Below are 19,866 nucleotides of genomic sequence, written 5' to 3'. Positions count from 1 at the left end.
GGGGGAAATTCGTTTTGGTCGTTTTGGAATAGCGTTTTGGTCGCCAGACATATTTGACATGGCTGCAACAATTGCATTCACGTCAAACGTGTATTTCGATCGACGACCAGCAGTGCGCTGAAAAGCACAAACAAATGCAGTGAATGATAAAAGACATGAACGACCGTAAGACAAGAAGAAGCGATAACGTACCTTCATCATTTAGCGTTACACGAAAACGAGAAGAGCACAAAAGATTTAAATATAATCCTGAATTAACTTTTCTCGCAAAAGTAATAATTCCTTCGATAATACAGGAAAACCGTTGAAAACCGAAAGCCGTGCAAGTCGTAGAACGGTACAAGAACGATGCTTGTTTATGTCAACTATTACGTCACTCTTTCCCAGTTCCCAGACTTAAACAATCTCACGGCGTTTTAGCAATGGTCATCGACTATCGTGTTTTTACCGATTATAACCCTAAATATCTTTTGAAATATTTTGCGGACGACTTTGAAACTTGGTACGTCTTATTTTCATGCTATAGGCATTACAATAAAATAAAGTTGTCTTCTAGCTTGCATGTGTCCTTTAATAATATTAAAATGAATGTGGTGTCAACTTCACACTTTATGCTAATTTCGATTGTTGTGGTGAATCCTGTGGTACCTTCACAGTAGTCACGTGGTACTTATTGACATTTGAATTTCTTGATATAAAAAACAGAATACGTACAAAACTTTGGCAAAGAATTGCGGATTTCTCATTCATATGCGTAGGATTTCACCCAAAAGATTGCTGGAGGCCTTGAGTAAACTTCATCTTTCAATAATGCCGTTCTATGCCGTTCGTAAGGGTCGTAAAACCGGAATTTACACTTCTTGGTATGAAGCTGAAAAGATCTTTATATTCGGGTCTATTTGGAGCATTTCCATATTATTTACTTGTATTTTGGCTTTACTACAATAGGCAGGAATGTAAAGAACAAGTGGACGGTGTGGTTTCGCGTTTTAAGAAGTTTCCAACGTTTGAAGCTGCCCAGGAGTTTATGAACACAGTCGACCCGAGGGACAATCACAAAAGAAGGAAATTTGTAAAATACTTTACACATCATTCATACTATCTCGAATTAAGAAGGCTTCACATCGATTTTTTAAAATAATACTTGTGTAGCACGCGAAAGCACCCACTCCGAAGAAGGAAAATCATAAACAGAATCTCGAGAATGTCAGTCTTGAAGTTCAACCGACAGACCAAGGTTTCTGTTTAATTCATGACCAAATCCCAACCTTAAATACAATAGCATAATCTTGTGCACGAAATTCAAATATTAATGCAAAACTTGGCCTATTTTACCGTTGTTGATTCCACGTTATTAGTGCAAAAAATCTAAGCAAGACATAGACAAGACGATTGCATCTTAGAAATGTTCACTTCTATATACCGAGAGGTACTAACATTTTATTCCACTTTAAGGAAATACGAAAGGATGCAAAAGGAAAACAAATGATGGCAATGACTATGAAACAACAACAAAAAGATTAAAGGAAGGTCTTGTACCTTTATTTCACTTGTTGGTATAGTTTGTTATCATCATAAACCAGTCTTTTTATACTAAAAATGGCATTCTATTCAACCACAGAAATTCCTGATTCCTCCAGTAACTTTAATTGTGTAGACATCATGCCTTTGCACTTAAGGATATAATATAAACTCTATATTCACCCAAAACTGTTGTCGCCAATTTGCTGCAAGCTGGACATTTATCACTCACCCAAACCACTAATACAGCTACTATTACATCACTTAAAAAAGCATGTTTGTAAATGTAGATCGTCCAGGTTGGTATAGTCCTTGGAAGGACTGTTTTTGTTGTTGTTGACTGACGTTTCAACAACCTTAGCGGTAGTCATCTTCAGAGTCAAATGTAGACTTAACTAAACAGTCTTTGATACAAAATCACATATGTCTATAGTGATCCATTCGGGTGGGCAGGTGGGATTCTTGTTGAGCTGTGCGAATGCAACAACTAAATGTGCTTTGTACAACCCATACCACCGGGCACATTGATTCATAATTGGGCTCTCAGGAGTGTGTGATAAAACATTTCCTGCCTTTTTTGTTTCTTAGACAGTGAAAAATAATGCTTGTTATAATTGTTTTGTATTAGTGTGTGATCCAGGCCGTGAAGTCGTTTATTCTGATGGTTGTTGTTTTGGAAATGGAAGGCAAACAGCACGAGCCGGGATTGGTGTGTACTGGGGTGAAAATGATCATAGGTATAGCTTGGGATTTGTGTGTACTGACTGGGGTGAAAATGATCATAGGTATAGCTTGGGATTGGTGTGTACTGACTGGGGTGAAAATGATCATAGGTATAGCTTGGGATTGGTGTGTACTAACTGGGGTGAAAGGATCATAGGTATAGCTTGGGATTAGTGTGTACTAACTGGGGTGAAAGTGATCATAGGTATAGCTTGGGATTGGTGTGTACTGGGATGAAAATGATTATAGGTATAGCTTGGGATTGTTGTGTACTGACTGGGGTGAAAATGATCATAGGTATAGCTTGGGATTGGTGTGTACTGGGGTGAAAATGATCATAGGTATAGCTTGGGATTGGTGTGTACTGGGGTGAAAATGATTATAGGTATAGCTTGGGATTGTTGTGTACTGACTGGGGTGAAAATGATCATAGGTATAGCTTGGGATTGGTGTGTACTGGGGTGAAAATGATCATAGGTATAGCTTGGGATTGGTGTGTACTGGGGTGAAAATGATCATAGGTATAGCTTGGGATTGACATGTACTTGGGGTGGGTGGGTGTGAACATGATCCTAGTTATCCTATTTATATACATAATCCTTAGAAAGAATGTTATATGTAGTGCGGTGTTTGAAATTGAATGTAGATATGATCTTTGCACTTTTGCTGGACAATTTAAGCGGACAATTCATGAGACAATTGCTTAAATTGTCCAGCCAAAGTGCGAAGATCATATCTACATTCAATACATAATCCTATTGGGATTTGTATGTACTTGGTAGAAATTACCTAACTAATCATCACAATTTGATTAACTCGACTAAAAATTACACTTTTTTAAGAAATGCAAGTGAAAGACTGCAGGGAAAACCAGAGACAAATCAAAGAGCAGAGTTGAATGTATGTTTTCCGAGTCATCTTAACAAGTTATACAATTGAAAAGTGCATGGATTGTTGGAAATAACTGTCTTTATATAGTTGCTCTTAGCAACTAGTTTGACAGAGATGGATTTAGTGGGGGGTGTGATTCTACCCCCTAGACTTGATTAGAATCACATAAAAACATCCTCAAATGAGCCACTGAAATCAAATTTGAACTAGACTGAATCCATCCCAGGCTTGACATCATTTTTTAATTATATGCTTCATTTATATATGACTAGGCTGCAATCAAGGCTTTGGAGACAGCAGTAAAGCATAACATTCCCAAGGTCGAAATACGAACAGATAGCAAGTACACACTAAATGGTTTGTATCTTCTTCACTTTACAAGACAAAACTAGTATTGGGAGGGTGTGGGGTGAAAAGGAACAGGTAGCTAAATGGTTTGTATCTTCTTCTTAACTTTACAAGACTAAACTAGCATTTGGGGCGGGGGATGTAAAGGAACAGGTAGCCAGTACACACTAATGGTTTGTATCTTCTTAACTTTACAAGACAAAACTAGCATTTGGGGATGGAAAGGAACAGGTAGCCAGTACACACTAATGGTTTGTATCTTCTTAACTTTACAAGACAAACTAGCATTTGTGAAAAGGAACAGGTAGCTAAATGGTTTGTATCTTCTTAACTTTACAAGACAAAACTAGCATTTGGGGGGGGGGGTGAAAAGGAACAGGTAACCAGTACACACTAAATAGTTTGTATCTTCTTTACAAGACAAAACTAGCATTGGGTGGGAGGAAAGGAACAGTGCTGAAATGATTAGGTCATTTTCTTTCAATTTATAGCAGTGACAAAATGGATGAAAGGCTGGAAATTAAATGGTTTTAAAACTGCCAATGGTCAAGATGTGAAAAACAAACAAGATATTGTCAAATTATATAATCTCTGTCAAATAATTGATGTCAAATGGGTAAGAAACACCGAGGTGTTATAGCTGGAGGGGGGGACAGTTTCTGCTGGCACAATTCTAACCCCCCTAAAATATCTTGTTTTACATACATTGCATTGTTTAAACAACAACGTCCCCTGGGGCAGATAAATGCTCATCAGACTGGTGGGGCAGGTTTTCCAGGGGGGTCTTACTCAGTCTTGTACAATTTTCTAGCTTATAATATTATAAATCTACAGTATGTATGCTATTTTTGTGGGGGTGTGCACCCCCCTGGAAATTTGCAAACACAAACTACTCCGCATTTAAGTTACAACTTGGTTAGCCGATAATTCTGGTTGATGTGTTATTTCTCAATGATACAGTTGTGTCGGTTTCAACATTAAACTTTTTAACAAGAAAATCATATTTATGTAGACACATGTACGAGGACATGTTGGTGTACTTGGAAATGAAAAAGCGGATATGTTAGCAAAGCAAGGTGCCCAACAGCAACATGGAAGTCTGGGTACTAATCTACAGCAGGGCACAAATGAAAGAGCAGATTCGCTAGCAAAGCAAGATTCTAAACAGCAATATGGAAGTCTGGGTTCTAATCTACCACAGCGCAGAAATAGAAGGGCACATATGCCGGCAAGGAAAGGTGCCAAACAGCAATATGGAAGTTTGGATACAAATCTACAGCAACACAGAAATAAAAGGGCAGATATGGTAGCAAAGCCAGGTGCTGAACTACAATATAGAAGTCTGGGTAGTAGTCTAAAACAGCACAGACATGATACAATAATTTTGGACTAGTAACACTATTCAAGGATAGGAGTGATATTGTGACCTGTGTTGTGAAGCTACAGAAGATGTTAGAGATCTTGTGGCCTGTGTTGTGTAGCTACAGAAGATGTTAGAGATCTTGTGGTCTTTGTAGTGTAGCTACAGAAGATGTTAGAGATCTTGTGGTCTTTGTAGTGTAGCTACAGAAGATGTTAGAGATCTTGTGGCCTGTGTTGTGTAGCTACAGAAGATGTTAGAGATCTTGTGGTCTTTGTAGTGTAGCTACAGAAGATGTTAGAGATCTTGTGGTCTGTGTAGTGTAGCTACAGAAGATGTTAGAGATCTTGTGGTCTGTGTTGTGTAGCTAAAGAGGATGTTAGAGATCTTGTGGTCTGTGTAGTGTAGCTACAGAAGATGTTAGAGATCTTGTGGTCTGTGTAGTGTAGCTACAGAAGATGTTAGAGATCTTGTGGTCTGTGTTGTGTAGCTACAGAAGATGTTAGAGATCTTGTGGTCTGTGTTGTGAAGCTACAGAAGATGTTAGAGATCTTGTGGTCTTTGTAGTGTAGCTACAGAAGATGTTAGAGATCTTGTGGTCTGTGTAGTGTAGCTACAGAAGATGTTAGAGATCTTGTGGTCTGTGTAGTGTAGCTAAAGAGGATGTTAGAGATCTTGTGGTCTTTGTAGTGTAGCTACAGAAGATGTTAGAGATCTTGTGGTCTGTGTAGTGTAGCTACAGAAGATGTTAGAGATCTTGTGGTCTGTGTAGTGTAGCTAAAGAGGATGTTAGAGATCTTGTGGTCTGTGTAGTGTAGCTACAGAGGATGTTAGAGATCTTGTGGTCTGTGTAGTGTAGCTACAGAAGATGTTAGAGATCTTGTGGTCTGTGTGGTATAGCTTCAGAGGTTGTTAGAGATCTTGTGGTCTGTGTGGTGGAGCTACAGAGGTTAGAGATCTTGTGGTATTTGTAGTATAATGTAGCTTGAAAGAGCAAAGCACAAATTAAATATTTTTTTGACGTAAAAACATGAAAACTATCGAGAGTGCAAAACTTATTTTCTTCATAACAATAATGTGCTTGTTTGATGATGATAATTTTGATTCCCTTATGAGTCAAAATGACCATTTTGATTAGTGGATTGAGTGACTACAATGATTTCATTCTTTGATGCCTTGGAAACATTACGCCATTTAAAACTAACACTGTTAGTTTAACAAAATTGTCTTGTTTATTTGCACTACGCTGATATATAAGTAAGCAACTTTTCCATAATTATTCTTCATTGAATGTTTCTATATCATAAACTGCATGAATATGCATTCAGTCTTGAAATGACAGACTTGTGATAGTTGCTGATAAATGCAAACCAATCACTTGAATGTTTAAAAGTGTTATTCAAAGGCAAAACGAAAGCAGTTTATCAAAAATGAAAAATGAAATCAAGGCATGCCTTGGCATTGTTCAAAGTGAAAATGAAATCAAGGAAAAATTTAAGGGAAAGCTACTTTCACGCTAATATATTTATATTTTTGGCTCTTTATGCGGCAGACTTTTATACATTGATTTCACACTTCAAAATGTAAATATCTTATATCGAAGGCAAGAAAAAGATTGATTCCCGTTATCACAATGACAACTACCCTAACCATCCCAGTTTTATGCAAAGTCTATGTCCACAATAACAATCAGCAATCAAGGAAGTTGGCAGCCATGAGCAACTCCAATGCAATTTCTGGTGCAATTGGGAACTCGGGTATTTCTGTACTGCTGTTTGTATATCGGACTTTGTATAAGAAATACATACAAACCTTTGAAAGGATGTGCGATGGAATCTCTCGAAAGTGGACTTCATTGGTCTCGTTCTCAGAAAACTGACCTGAAGGACATACAAAAGTGTTCATGTACAAGCTACCTTTACACAAAAATTTCTTTCTCGGACAAGGTTTTGAAAAAACAAGGTCTTAAAACAAATGTTAAGCTTAACTATTTCTGTTATCTTGGCCAGTTTAGGTAACACTGTTGATATGCATAATTATGATAAATTATATATTTACACATACGTAATGTACAAATAGCATGCTTCACTCAGTGAACTAAAATCACATTCCAAAACCTCATTTGTACATCACAGCAGCTTTGTAGACCCCCAGCAGCTTTGTACACAAATGTACACATTGATCATACAGCATCCCTACCTTCTTTAAACACATACTAAATGGAGACCCCATATTAAAATACGATTTTCAAAAAGCCAAGATAATTTTGAAAATTTCATTCATCATAAATCTACTAAATGCATACCTGGTCCACTAAGCATTGCTTTGATGGTTCCTGATGTTAAGGCATAACAGCGCTTCACAACAAATTCATGACCATCGCTCGAGATGAGCTTCACATATTGGGCCTCAGGCCCCTCACAGCTACCATAACCTGGTTCATTTGCCATGGTTGATTCACCAAGTAATTCCTGTAAATTAAAGGATTGATTGATAGATTGACGATGTTTTGTGCCGTTTTGAGTATGGCAAGGAGTTGTGATGAATAGCAGAAATTGTCCTTAAAACTTCCTGTTTTAGTTTCTATTTCGTTCACAATTATGAATGAGGAAAAGCATAACCAAAAATTATATTTCATAAGTGTTTACACATCAAAATAAGACTTCTTGATTGAAATTCAAGACTTAATACAAAGCTACAATTTGAGCAATTGCTTTAGCACTTAAATGGCTTGCGTCGTACGTCAGTAGCTCTGTTAATTGAAAACTATTAAAGCGAAAATTTACCTTGATCTGTTGTGTTCTTTTATAATCGTTTTCAAACCCGGAGCATGCTTTGCTCTTTCAGGAGATCCCTGAGGTTTTCGTAGTACAAAGCCTCGTCTTTCACACAAATAAAGTGAATAAAGAGACGAACAGTCGCACGAGATGACATCAACCAGACTGTTTGACGCGTGTATAAGTAACCGCGTAAGAGGTCTGGAAACGATTTATTTGAATTTCGTTTTTTCGTAGTACCGGGTTTTGTATCCACGGATATTAAAGTACACGAATTCTTGTATCTTCAAAAAGTTTGTTCGAGAGAGAAAATGCACAATACAGGGGGCTTTGGAAACATTAAAAAGCTGTAGGTGTATGAAAACTCTATGCAAACACTTACAGTTGATGCAGTATTGAAACTGCTTTGATATTAGTTATTTATGTTTTCGATTTTCTGCATCATGTCAGAAGATCTGTTTATTGATTTGAAAAATTGACCCACCTGTAAAAACATGATATTCACTATATCATAATCCTTGCAGTCAAAATACAAAATGTGTCTCACCTCCGCTTCTGTAGCCTGTTGTGATTTTCCGTAATATTTACTAATTAAATGTCAATCACAATAACGTTTTCACAAATACAGAAGGTATTTCAGCAACAACAACATGTAGGGCTGTAGGCTCCATTATCTTATATTAATATGAAAACATTTTCAACAACGCCAACGAAAGTCTGGCTTAAAGCATCAAATTTAGATGATATCGAGAATGTTTCCATAATAATATAAGATAATGGAAGCTTACAGAGCCCTACACTACACGTTGTTGTTGCTGAAATCGCTTCTGTATTTGTGAAAACGTTACTGTTATTGACATTTAATTAGTTTGTATAACAGGAAATCGCAACAGGCTACGAAGCGGAAGCGTGACACTTTGTATTTTGACTGTAAGCAAGAAGCTAAATTTGTAGGCCTCCTCCTTCCTATAAGTCGACGCCAACGGCTTCCCAATAGAGCACAAAAACAACACACGAACTTTACGCATTTCTGTGAGTAAATTTTGTACAACTAATGTATTTACATTTGTCAACATACAATAAAAATTGATCGTCTTAAACATATGACCATGCATTTTTCACGTGCAAGGGTGGTCACGTGATCCATTTTCGAGAGGGGTTATAGATGAAAGACTGTTTGCCGATACGTCGCGGACGATACGAAGCTAAAAAATATTTCAATTTAAGGGAACCTGTCGTTTTATAAAACATTAAACTTTAACACAATGCGAAATCCTTGCAAAGAAAAACACATATTTATTCATTTCTGTCTTAAAGTTCAGCATCTTCTAAATCATTAATTTGTTTTGAAGCATCGTCATCTAAATCTATAATCCTTTTTCATCATTGATTTCACTTGAGATTTCTAAAAGCGGGGAGGGTAATATCTAGACTTGGTTTTTTCATCATTGATTTAAATTGAGCTTTTTAAAAGCGGAGGGGGTAATATCTAGACTTGGTTTTTTCATCATTGATTTCACTTGAGATTTCTAAAAGCGGAGGGGGGGAGTAATATCTAGAGTTGGTTTTTTCATCATTGATTTAAATTGAGATTTTTACAAGCAGGGGGTGGGGTAATATCTAGACTTGGTTTTGGTTTCAGTTTTGAGGAAGTTTGTATTTTGTTGTTGTCCGTCTATAGACCTAATGACGGACAACGAAAATTATTTCACACACCCCTGACTAGCATTCATTGACTTACTGGAGCCGGAGGGTGTCTCGGCATCTACTGAGCAACGCCATGCTATCTTCTGAAGGGCACAATAATTTTTACACCCCCCGGAAGTAACGACATTGATTTTTACTGACTTACTTGGGCCGGGTATTTCCGTCTCAATGTCGGTACCAGGCTTCCAGCGACTTGTGGTCGACACAAACATTGAACTCGACATGTAGCGTTTCTCTTCACCTTTGTAATTCACGAGATTATAGTGACCGGGTCCAGGAGAGGGATCTAATTCCGGTACCTCCAATGCCGGAGCTGAGATACTGAGATAGTGCCTCCGACTATAGATGAACATTTATGGATAAATGATGAGAAACGTGGGTATTAAAGAACACGGGGAATAATCTGAAAAAAGTGCGAGTCGTTTTAAGTTTAACGCGATAGACTGACCGAGTAGAGCCTGGTGACGAATGAATTGAACAATAGGGGAACTGCGTTTTCAAGGAATAACAAGATAATCAGAGCTTAGAAGTTTATAATGAAGCTAAAACACATGAAAGGCAAAGACATTCCATCAGAGGAAAGCGAACAGCTTAAAAGAAATCAGTCTGGCACAACTGAATATATGAGTTAACCCCCACAACTTAGTACCGCCCCCCCCGATTCGATAACCACAAATAATTTTAAACTGACCAGAACTTGTATCCTTTCTTAGGATCGCTACATGCTTTGTAAGGGTTGTATGAACCAGGGCCTGGGGCGTGTTCTGATGTTTGCGTCACTTTACGTTCCGTGGTTGATTTGAAAGAGGCGGTTGCCGCACTTGAATTTTTCTGAAGCAAAACATCGTTGACATTATATTGGCCTGAAAGAAAAGAAGATCTTCACGATGAGTTTTGCTGTTCCCCCAACAACAAAAAATTTCAGGCTTCGAGGTCACCGAGCCAAAGTTTTGCCACTATGTTTTTGACTGTTACGTCATTAGGTTACGTCATAGGTTTTGATGTCTTGAACGAATATATTATTGATTTCTGGTGGTGACTTCATAATACTGAGATATTTACATGGAGAAGGAAGATTCTTCTTGTTTGCACTTAAAGTTTCTCTTTTCGAACTAAAAATCAAAAGAAATTACGATATAAACATAACTGTCAAGTCGCAGCAATAAGCAACATATCAAATGGCAGAGCTTTGGAAACGACAAATTTTTCGTGCTTGTACTAATGACATCACAAATATGACGTCACGAGCATGACGTCACGAACGTGACGTCATAGAGCACATGATCTAAATTTGTCTTAAAGCAAAGTGTGGTGATCCATATTTATGTACTTCAATAGAGGCAATACATCCCTACTTTTAATATCAAACTTGTGAGTTTGAATCTTCACTTGTTACGACAATTAGGCATGTCTTACTTTGATTTAAAGGCGGCACAAGCAGTAACATTGTTATCATGGACAACTTTACCGGTTGCTTTGGAAACCTGTGGAAAAATTATAAAAAAAATACGAAACCCGGGAACTTTCACATTTTCAAATAGCAAGAAATGATACTGGACTGTGATTGGTCAGTTTCAGAACCTAGAAAATCTAGAGGATCTAACCTTGTATGAATTTGGTGCTGGGGCTTGCAGTTGTTTTCGTTCATTTATGTGAACAGCAATTGGTAAATGGAAATTACTGGAAAAAGAAAGATCAATAATTATGTCTGATGATAATTATATTGATGACAATTGACGATTAGATCTGATCAACATAACAGTATTGATAACATCTGACGATTATAACATTGATTATATCTGATAAATAAATGAGTTAAATATGTTTGCAAAACTTTTTCTCAAGAGAAAAACCCGACATAAAATCACCTTGTTACATTGGCTCGGTTGAAATCAATTTTTATAGGTGGCTTTGACGGTTCGTATTCACCTACATTCAGAAAAGCGATAAAACACACGCACTTCTATTTGCAAGGGGAAAATGTAAATTTCAACTTAACAATTCCGATAGCTTTTGAAAAGTTTTTAAAATCTTTAAGCATTTGAACACCTGGTCCTGGCTGTGCAAAAACTCTCTTCTTCACAGGAAATCGGGTATTCTAAAGTTCAAATAAATGTTAAATCAAAATAAAATACCAGAGACATATCACTACATGTTTGTAGATGTAGATTGTCCAGGTTGGTATAGTCCTGAGGACTGTTTTTGTTGTTGTTGACTGACGTTTCGACATCCTTAGTGGTAGTCATCTTCAGAGTCAAATGAGAAGTAAACGTCAGGTTAGCCGTACTTGTTATCTGGTTCTTCTGCTAATACGGCTAACATGATATTTACTCCTCATTTGACTCTGAAGATGATCACCTCTGAAGGTTGTCGAAACGTCAGTCAACAACAACAAAAACAGTTTTTCTCAGGACTATACCAACTTGGACGATCTACATTTACAAACATGTAACGATGGGTTACTCCCGGGTTCAAACCATTTACTTTAGAGGCATACAATTATATCATTAACAAGTTTTCTTGGATCTAACCTTGGATGCAAATGTCCCAGTACCTTGAGTGGAGTACGAAGGAGATATGGTATTGATGTCGTGTTCCGGCGCTCGGTAAGTCCCGGGGCCGGGGTTTTCATTCTGAAAACAATATTACAGTCTACAGAGAAGGAATTCAAAATTCAAAATGATCGAAACGCCTTTTTGGGTTTTAACTGCTAAACTACAATAAAAGCATATGCTATTAATTGTTGATACTAATGCCTTACTAAAGGTTCAAGACTTTGGAACCGCTTTGCTCTTGATAAAAATCCTTTATTGTCGGAGTTGTCTAGCACAATTGTTTGAAATTTGCTTGGTATTGAGGACGAAGCTGCCACTATTCCGTGACCTAGAGACGTTAAAAACATTAAAATTTTCACATATACAAAACTTTTGAAATCGGAAATAAAATTATAGCACCTTTGTGGAGATGTTTTATTGAGTTTCGGTAGCTAAATCTTCCTCTGTTCTCTTCTAAGACTATACTGTCGGTCGCCATGTTGTCTGTTCACTGTTTCCATGACGATGGACGATGCACACTGATATCATATACAACTGTAGTTGTCTTCCAGAAGATGATGATGATTTTTGAAATGAACTTTATAAAAGACGAATTAGGAAATTTTTTCGCATTTAATGAATATGCATAATTTACCCATGGAAAACACACCTCATTGTCGTGTTTGAGGATGGGACAATACATTGGAAGATACCAGATGGTGAATAGATGGAATTATCAAGGCCATTGATAAACCGCTTTTTGGTGTTTTTATGCTGTTCTAATTTTTTTATTTTCAGCTTAAATATCATAATCACACGCATTTTGTGTACGGTGACTTAATTGAATATAGATGGATGTCTTAATGGGCGGGAAATCTTATCGCCAGCTCCATAGGAGAACATCTGTCTTTTTCGTCAACCCTTTTCGACCAATGATTGAGCGTGAATTATTCTCATGTCGAATAAGGCGCCCAATAGGAGTTGCCACAATTGATTGCTTTCTTTCACGTTTGTCGCCCCAAATAAGAATGATAAGCGATCAAAATAGATGAGATATCACCTTTGAAAGAAATAGAACTTATTAGAAATTCAAACAGAAAATCTTAGCGTCACATTGTCTTTGTGTTGGGCAAGTTGAGATGAGAGTCGGTTTAAAGAACCCCAAAACCACGCAAAAAGTTTTAAAGTTTGTCATTTGATAGATGTCTGCCGAAGAGAAAACATGAAGTTTTTTCTCTCCGTTCTGAAAACATGTTTTAAACTCTGAGCAAAGCCTGCTGGTAAGAGAAATCAACGCTTTATTACGCATTCGAGAAGACTTGCCGTAGTCGTGAAAGATAGAAACAAGGTAATGTGAAAAGGCCGACATTCGAAGAAACTTTTATCGAAGACATCGGTTGAAGAAGACAAGAGAGCCGGTGCAAATCAAGAAAATTGCCATAAAACATGCCACAGTTTAAAAGGCACAAGAGATTAAAACGTAAATCTTCCAAACCAAGGCTTGGTGTTCGTTATCTTCACAAACACTTGTTCGAAGATGACCCGACTAGCGAGGAAGATCTCGCGGCCGACGATAAATATCAATTATTACCGCAAAAGACAGATGGCCGTTTGTGTCTCGTCCGCGTCATATCCGCCTCCATGATTGTTGCTGGCCTTGTGATAGCTTTGGTCGGCGGATTGGTGAGAAGACGAGAGGTCGATTATCTCGTACACAATGGCGGCCCGGAAGAGCCAGTCGGAGATGCAATCCAGTACAATTCAATGCTGGATGCTCTTGTTCTCGTAGGGAGTATTTTCATGATGTTAGGGGGAGTCATGTTCGCCGCAGTGCAAATCCTCATATGTTATCCGCGCATGAAATCCGGGACTCGCAAACCCCGGGTAAAAGACCCGGAGAGCTTTTTGTACCCGGAAAAAAGCGGAAACGACAATACCGTTAAAAAATTCGACAAAGTACCGGTGTTTGCTCTTGTCCATAAAATTCAACCGAAAAAGAAGGACGGTGGCTCGCTTGATAAGGAAAGAATGAACATCGACGGAAAAAAACACAAATATGAAAATTGCATAGACGAAGAAAAGGAACAGGATGAGATTAAATGATAACATTGTGAAAAATGTATATTTTTGAATTAATTTAAATGACGCAAATAGATTACCAAAAAATTTTGCTGCTAATGTATTTTTGTGTTTTAAGAGAGTGGGACTTATGAACTGGGGGGGGGGACTAAGAATTTAAATATCCACAAATCACTGACGAAAATTACTGCCTGCGAATAGGTACAAAATTTGAAAATATGTCCGTTTTGAGGTGCACGTAGGAGCTTTTTTAAAATTTTTAATGGGAAGTATTTAGTTAAGGCTATAGCTGATATGCAACAAAAACATAAAGCTTGGAAAAAGTAATTTCGAAAATATAAAAAACATTGGCAGCGGTGGGATTCGAACCCACGCCTCTTACGAGACTGGTGCCTTAAACCAGCGCCTTAGACCGCTCGGCCACGCTACCAGTCGTGTGAGAGAGCAAAATATGTGTTTTTAAACCAGTTGATAATGTCATTGAGAAAAATTCAATTTCAACCATTGAATAACCATTGAGTTCTATAAGACCTGGAGGGGAAACGTCAACCAAATTACTATAAATTATTAGCGCGCGGCCGCGTGGTCAAAAACATGGCGGATTTTGGTTGTCAAAGTCAGCGGAAAGACGCGGGCTCATAAAATAAAATTTTTTTCGCCCACCCGGATTTGACAACCACAATTGCGATTATATAAAATATCAATGCCAAGCACAAAAACTTTTAGAAATTTTATCTTTAAAACATGCTGCAAACTTGTTTGGTATACGGATGCTGAAGTAATGTCAGAAAAGGAAACATTTCATGACTACGGTAAGCAACGTAAGATTCTTTACTATTTAAAGTGTTCAGTGTTTTGTTTTAAGTCAATACTTGAAGTGTGATGGTATATATTTTGTGAATGTTTTTACTCCTAAGTTATAATTTAAGTTATGTTTATCCAGTCTTATTTTTTCTTTACTTAATCGCTTGCTAGACGAGGCAAAGCAACCAATTCTTATCGAGATATGCATATCTTAAAACTCCTTGTTTCAACTGAGTTTACCTTCAAGAAATGGAGGGTGTTTTCATGATATTTTTCTGAAAATATGAAGCAAATATTAAGATCAGAGCTGTATTGAAATCAAATGCAGTGCAGGATTAATTAATGAGCTCTTTGGTACATGTCGTACGATAAAAAATACCTGTATTAAACAGCTAGCCTGGATAATTTGACAGATTATGGACAATTTTGATGATGGTGTGTAAAGGTTTGTTTTATGCTAAAAGTTTTATAAATTCCATCTGGTGTTTCTGTAAATGAATTGTTTGTTATAGTAAACAGGTTAGTACATCAAAATCAAGATAAAAACTACTTTGTGCAATAATGGGCCAAATTTTGCTCCTACCTTAAAATATTTGCTCAAGAAAAGGTTATGATGACATGCATGAAACATTAAATATAGTACTGCATCATCTGACAAAATCCATACATTTTCAATTCCAGGTGATTAAAAATTCACATAAGATGCATGGTTGCAATGAAGTTGAATGTGGAACGAGCAAAATTGATGCCAAAGAACTTTTTATGTCTTGAAGAATTACGATATCATTTAAAAGAATAAGAGTAGCAATCTAGTAAAAGAAGCGACATCTGTCTTCAACATGAGACTTTTCAAATTATGTATAATTTCTTTGTACAAAATACTATTTTAGATAAACTTGATTTTAAGTCATTCACTGATATTTTTATCAAAAGACGAAAACAAAAATTCAAGGCATAATGTAAAATTCAAAAGTTTGTCAAGTTGTTTGAACCTAGAAAAATTAGTATAGGTAACTGCAATTTGTAAGGACACAAGAGAAAAGTAGTGCAAGAAGGTTAGCATTTTGAGAATTAATAAGTTCTTCTTGACATACATTACACAAGGCCATAATATTATAAATAATGACTGTACAATAACAATTATACAACATGCTAAATATCTTCACCTACATTATAATTATTTAAACAGATTTGCCTTCATGCAGCAATAAGAAAAGTGTTATGTCAGAGAAACCAATGCACTTTAATTTATGAAATTGTATTTTCAATGGGAAATTAATGTAGTTCTGTTCAGTAGTAGATCCATGGTTGTCAATGACAATCCAGTTTCTAATATCTTGGCTCAAAACAGAACCAGCAACATGATTATAGAATTTCTGAATTTCAATCTTTTGCTCTCCTAGTTCAAGATATTTTCTTCATAAGTTCTCAGTAGATTTATAAGAATATCATAATACCTTATAAGACACCCAGAATCAATCCTACCAAAAAAAACTCAAAAAATTACATACCTACTTATAATATATTTCCAGTCGACTTAAGTCGTAGGGGTAAGCTAACTTTTTCTAACTCCTTTTTGGACGTTTTAACTAAGATTTACCCATCTATTCAGGAAAGACAGTTGCACCAAGCTGTAAACAAACAGTCAAAAACACAAGTAATGCTAATGGATTATGCATTAAAGCTTAACAACACATTGACAGTGTAAAAAATGCCGTTTGATATTTATTTCTAATATAGCTAAAGCATTACTTGACAAAATATACGTTATTTTACCTCATTTAAATGTGTGTGTCTATTTCACAAAAACCTGAAGCATTATTTTCAATATTTTATGCTTACGGTATCGTGGTTGTTTTCGCTGGTTGTCATTAAAGGGGAACTCCACCCAAAAATAATGTTGGTCTTAAAACTTTGTCTGTCCCGTGAAAATAAATATGCGGCAATTTTTTTGTTTGTTTGATTCAATATTTTCACAAAAAATGAGTTGAAATGCTGCAGCTAGGGCATCCGGTGCGTGGGAGCAGAAATATGTCAGCGGCTTGTATTGACGTCATATCGTCAATTGCTTCTCAAAGCTTTATGTAAAGTCATTGCACAGTCATAATAAACTTGCGTCAAAATGCTTCTCCTAATCACAAAATGTTTCTTTTCGAAACGTCAGAATTTTTTATTCGTAGGTATATACACAAGCAACCTTTATAGCTTACATGCAAGTATTGAGCTGGTTATTTGTATTCTGTTTTAATAGAACGGTTTCACATAAAGGCCATTACGCACAGTTTCCGCACTACATATAGAACTTGAATGTCGATTAATATTATTTTTAAAAATACGAAGGTTTCTTTGTGTGGAAACTGTGCGTAATGCCGTTTGCTTGTCCTCCGAATTCAACCTTAACAACAGTTTCCACTGATGTGAAACCAATCTATTGCCCTTAATAAACATTGAATAATAATAAACATGGTTGTGTAACTCATTACGGTTAGAAAATAATCCTACATGAAACCATTGTAAAAATAGCCTTTCGTGCATAGAATTAAGTTGTAGTTTCCTTGACGTAAAGTATGAACTTATAGTTTCCTAATTATTGTACATAATTGTATAATAATGGATTGCTAGAATACGGAGAAAATCTACCTCCTCTCCAATACTGTTACGTTTGCAGCGAGCACTTTGCTCCCGATTGTTTTGAATCGGACCTAAGACAGAAACTTACACCATGGCAACCTTTAAAAAGGCGACTGAAGCGGGATGCAGTACCATCGATTTTTTCATTTGGCCCTCAACCCAGTAAAAAGCGTCTGTCTAGCGAGCATCGTACAGAAAAACGTCAGACTGATCAAGACAAGGAGGAAGTTAGTAAAAGCATTTCTTGTTAAATTTTAATCAAGAAAAAGTTATAGCCTAAAGTATATTCTAAATATTTCTATTTTTTCTATTTTCAGCTTTCAAATATTTTAGAATAATGTTCCTCCACAAGTACAAATGTTTTCTCATTGTTTGAGCCTGAAGCAAATAACAGTTGTGATTTGGGTGCGTCTGACAGTCCTGAAGCATTGCCAACTAATTATTGCAAGCCAGAAACCAAAGATGCATCAACACAGTGTTCATTTGTTGTGAGGAGTTTACATGCCATGGAAGTCCAAACTACACTGTCGATGCTGAATACTGTGGATGCAGAGGTTGAAAAACAAACACCCTCATATTGATCACCAATATGATGTGTGGCATTTGTCTAAATCTGTCACAAAAACTAACAAAGAAGGCTAACATTAAGGAAATGATGACTTGACCCATTGGATTAAGTCCATTTCTAATCATCTTTGGTGGTGCTCTGCAAGTTGTAACAAGAATGCAGAAGAATTGGTGGAAAAATGGAAGTCTGTCCTTAACCACATTTCCAACAAGCATTTCTGGAAGGGAACACATATTTTCATCAATGTTGCCACCAACAATTAACAGAAAAGAAACAAAGCAGAAGAAGTGGTTATCTCCTACTTCACAAGCATATATCGCTGCAGAGAAGGTGATATGTGACAAGAGGCTTCTAAAAGACCTGCCCAAAGCGAGAGCATTTTTCATTTCCTGGAATGGTAGCCCGCACTCAGTTAGCAGCATTAGATCACAACAACAATATTAAACATGATAAAGCATTCATTAAGTCAGGGACAAACAAAGGGCAAGACCGTTACAAAATGTTTTTTGCTAAAACACAGAAGCAATGGGTTGTAAAAGCAATGAAAGAAAAGAAAGAGTACCAGTACATTGATAAACTACTTGCGGAGGTTGTGAATGCATGCAAAACTGAGGAGATTGAACTTGTACATCATGGCAAGAATCTTCCAAAGAACATTTCTAAATCATGTCCACCCAGGAAAGAAGTACTTGTAAAGGAACATCAGTCTAGATTTGCATAAAATGTCAGTGGTGATGTTAGCTATGGCAATAGGTTTTGCCATACCCATATAATATGACGTTGAATCAGTGAAGACAACTTTTGTACTACTTAAAAAATGTTCATTCTTAAATATTAACATAGCAAAACCTTTTGCTATAGCTAGTTTCACCACTGCATTACACAAACTATTCATGTAATTAATTATAGTTATATTATAACCAGTGTAATAGCCAAGCCACATTTATAATCATTTCTTTGTAAATCTGTTTTTTTTGTAATAAATTAATAATAATAAATGTGCATAGCATGACCTATAAATGAGCTGGCTATGCCACTTTAATATTGACATACAAAGTAATTGTAATGAGTATACCTATATCATAATAAAATACTTCATTCATCAACATAGTGAAAGCCTTCAAATTGAAATTCCTCTGCAAGGCCAGGTGGAGGAAATGTTTCTCTAATGCAGTAACTGCACATGATGGCAAGATGACTCTCACTTCTCTACCCAAGACACCCCAGCACCATCTTGCCAACTGTCTATATGCAATATGGCGGTACAGTTTGTCCTCGGGCCCATCATATGCTACCTCATATTGCTGCTTTTACTGGTACCAAACTGTTTGTAAAACCCACCTGTTAAGACAAACAGGCTCAAAACCAGGATGTTGTGTAATGCACAAAGGGACTTCGGTGGTCTCATTCGTTTCTACTGCCTCTAAATTTTTGTCACAAATATTGGAAATCTCTTTGCAGCATAAACATTTCTCGTTATTATCCATTATTTGGCAGTTACCACATTGACACCTGAATATGTTAAAAGAAAGGATCTTGAAAAGTAAATGTCAAAACTTCAATAAAAATTGTATCTTACAATAAAAACTTTAAAATCTAAAGTATTATGTGTGTGGACGTGGTCAACTTCAAAACTGAAAACGTACTTTTAAGATAGAAACAATGGTCTAGAATAATATAACATTTTACTACCCACCATTCAAGATTGTCGCGCCGAGATTCATCGTCAATATACAAAATTCCTGTTCTTCGTTATCCTCAAACTGGTGAGCTTCTTCGTGTTCATCAGCCGGCCATTCGGGCTCAAACTGATATGGCCGAATATTGTTTGTTGGATTGTCTTCCATTTCACTATCGATTGGTGAATTAGGCCGAGGTTCTTCCAAAAAAGCCATTATAAGCGATTGTTTTGTTTTTTGTGCA

At 36.6% G+C, this 19,866-nt stretch overlaps 4 protein-coding genes and 1 non-coding gene across 7 annotated transcripts; 2 read left to right on the top strand and 3 right to left on the bottom strand.

Moving 5' to 3' along the window:
* Positions 1–643: 643 nt before the first annotated feature.
* Positions 644–5,880, top strand: LOC124444631 (ribonuclease H1-like). 2 transcript variants are annotated; one of them, XM_046995269.1, is made up of 9 exons: positions 645–863; positions 949–1,072; positions 1,153–1,237; positions 1,456–1,530; positions 2,150–2,258; positions 3,087–3,144; positions 3,408–3,492; positions 3,975–4,099; positions 4,496–5,880. In XM_046995269.1, the coding sequence occupies exons 1-9, from the start codon at positions 751–753 to the stop codon at positions 4,874–4,876; spliced, it is 1,155 nt and encodes a 384-aa protein (XP_046851225.1). In that variant the 5' UTR covers positions 645–750; the 3' UTR covers positions 4,877–5,880. The 2 variants fall into 2 exon arrangements, with proteins under 2 accessions (XP_046851215.1, XP_046851225.1); XM_046995259.1 differs by having other exon boundaries at positions 644–1,072.
* A 456-nt stretch (positions 5,881–6,336) lies between these two features.
* Positions 6,337–7,798, bottom strand: LOC124444664 (elongin-C). Its single transcript, XM_046995297.1, has 3 exons — positions 7,630–7,798; positions 7,149–7,314; positions 6,337–6,723 (listed from the first exon to the last, which is right to left on the bottom strand). The coding sequence occupies exons 2-3, from the start codon at positions 7,291–7,293 to the stop codon at positions 6,533–6,535; spliced, it is 336 nt and encodes a 111-aa protein (XP_046851253.1). The 5' UTR covers positions 7,294–7,314; positions 7,630–7,798; the 3' UTR covers positions 6,337–6,532.
* An 841-nt stretch (positions 7,799–8,639) lies between these two features.
* Positions 8,640–12,866, bottom strand: LOC124440333 (O(6)-methylguanine-induced apoptosis 2-like). Of its 2 annotated transcripts, XM_046990710.1 has the most exons (12): positions 12,532–12,866; positions 12,282–12,459; positions 12,089–12,210; positions 11,859–11,960; positions 11,377–11,425; positions 11,196–11,256; positions 10,932–11,007; positions 10,744–10,811; positions 10,390–10,439; positions 10,019–10,190; positions 9,473–9,666; positions 8,640–8,825 (listed from the first exon to the last, which is right to left on the bottom strand). In XM_046990710.1, the coding sequence occupies exons 2-12, from the start codon at positions 12,358–12,360 to the stop codon at positions 8,755–8,757; spliced, it is 1,044 nt and encodes a 347-aa protein (XP_046846666.1). In that variant the 5' UTR covers positions 12,361–12,459; positions 12,532–12,866; the 3' UTR covers positions 8,640–8,754. The 2 variants fall into 2 exon arrangements, with proteins under 2 accessions (XP_046846666.1, XP_046846676.1); XM_046990720.1 differs by lacking the exon at positions 12,532–12,866 and having other exon boundaries at positions 12,282–12,469.
* A 48-nt stretch (positions 12,867–12,914) lies between these two features.
* On the top strand, positions 12,915–14,040 carry LOC124440344. The gene has a single exon (XM_046990730.1). The coding sequence runs from the start codon at positions 13,308–13,310 to the stop codon at positions 13,962–13,964; it is 657 nt and encodes a 218-aa protein (XP_046846686.1). The 5' UTR covers positions 12,915–13,307; the 3' UTR covers positions 13,965–14,040.
* Positions 14,041–14,288: 248 nt separating this feature from the next.
* Positions 14,289–14,370, bottom strand: Trnal-aag. The gene has a single exon. It is a non-coding gene; the product is annotated as a tRNA-Leu (tRNA).
* Positions 14,371–19,866: the final 5,496 nt, after the last annotated feature.

Source organism: Xenia sp. Carnegie-2017, unplaced genomic scaffold (genome assembly GCF_021976095.1).
Source record: "Xenia sp. Carnegie-2017 unplaced genomic scaffold, XeniaSp_v1 HiC_scaffold_1, whole genome shotgun sequence".
Classification (NCBI taxonomy): domain Eukaryota; kingdom Metazoa; phylum Cnidaria; class Anthozoa; order Malacalcyonacea; family Xeniidae; genus Xenia; species Xenia sp. Carnegie-2017.
This window is presented reverse-complemented; position numbering and strand designations above follow the sequence as displayed.

Coding starts and splice junctions, on each gene's coding strand:
- LOC124440333 (XM_046990710.1), bottom strand. CDS start 12,360: ATGGCGACCGACAGTATAGTCTTAGAAGAGAACAGAGGAAGATTTAGC. Junction 11,426..11,858: donor CTGGGACATTTGCATCCAAG/GTTAGATCCAAG, acceptor TTTGAACTTTAG/AATACCCGATTTCCTGTGAA. Junction 10,440..10,743: donor TGTGCCGCCTTTAAATCAAA/GTAAGACATGCC, acceptor TTTGATTTTTAG/TTCGAAAAGAGAAACTTTAA.
- LOC124440344 (XM_046990730.1), top strand. CDS start 13,308: ATGCCACAGTTTAAAAGGCACAAGAGATTAAAACGTAAATCTTCCAAA.
- LOC124444631 (XM_046995259.1), top strand. CDS start 821: ATGCCGTTCGTAAGGGTCGTAAAACCGGAATTTACACTTCTTGGTATG. Junction 1,531..2,149: donor AACAAAAAGATTAAAGGAAG/GTCTTGTACCTT, acceptor GTTTTGTATTAG/TGTGTGATCCAGGCCGTGAA. Junction 3,493..3,974: donor TAGCAAGTACACACTAAATG/GTTTGTATCTTC, acceptor TTCAATTTATAG/CAGTGACAAAATGGATGAAA.
- LOC124444664 (XM_046995297.1), bottom strand. CDS start 7,293: ATGGCAAATGAACCAGGTTATGGTAGCTGTGAGGGGCCTGAGGCCCAA. Junction 6,724..7,148: donor AGCAATGCTTAGTGGACCAG/GTATGCATTTAG, acceptor TATGTCCTTCAG/GTCAGTTTTCTGAGAACGAG.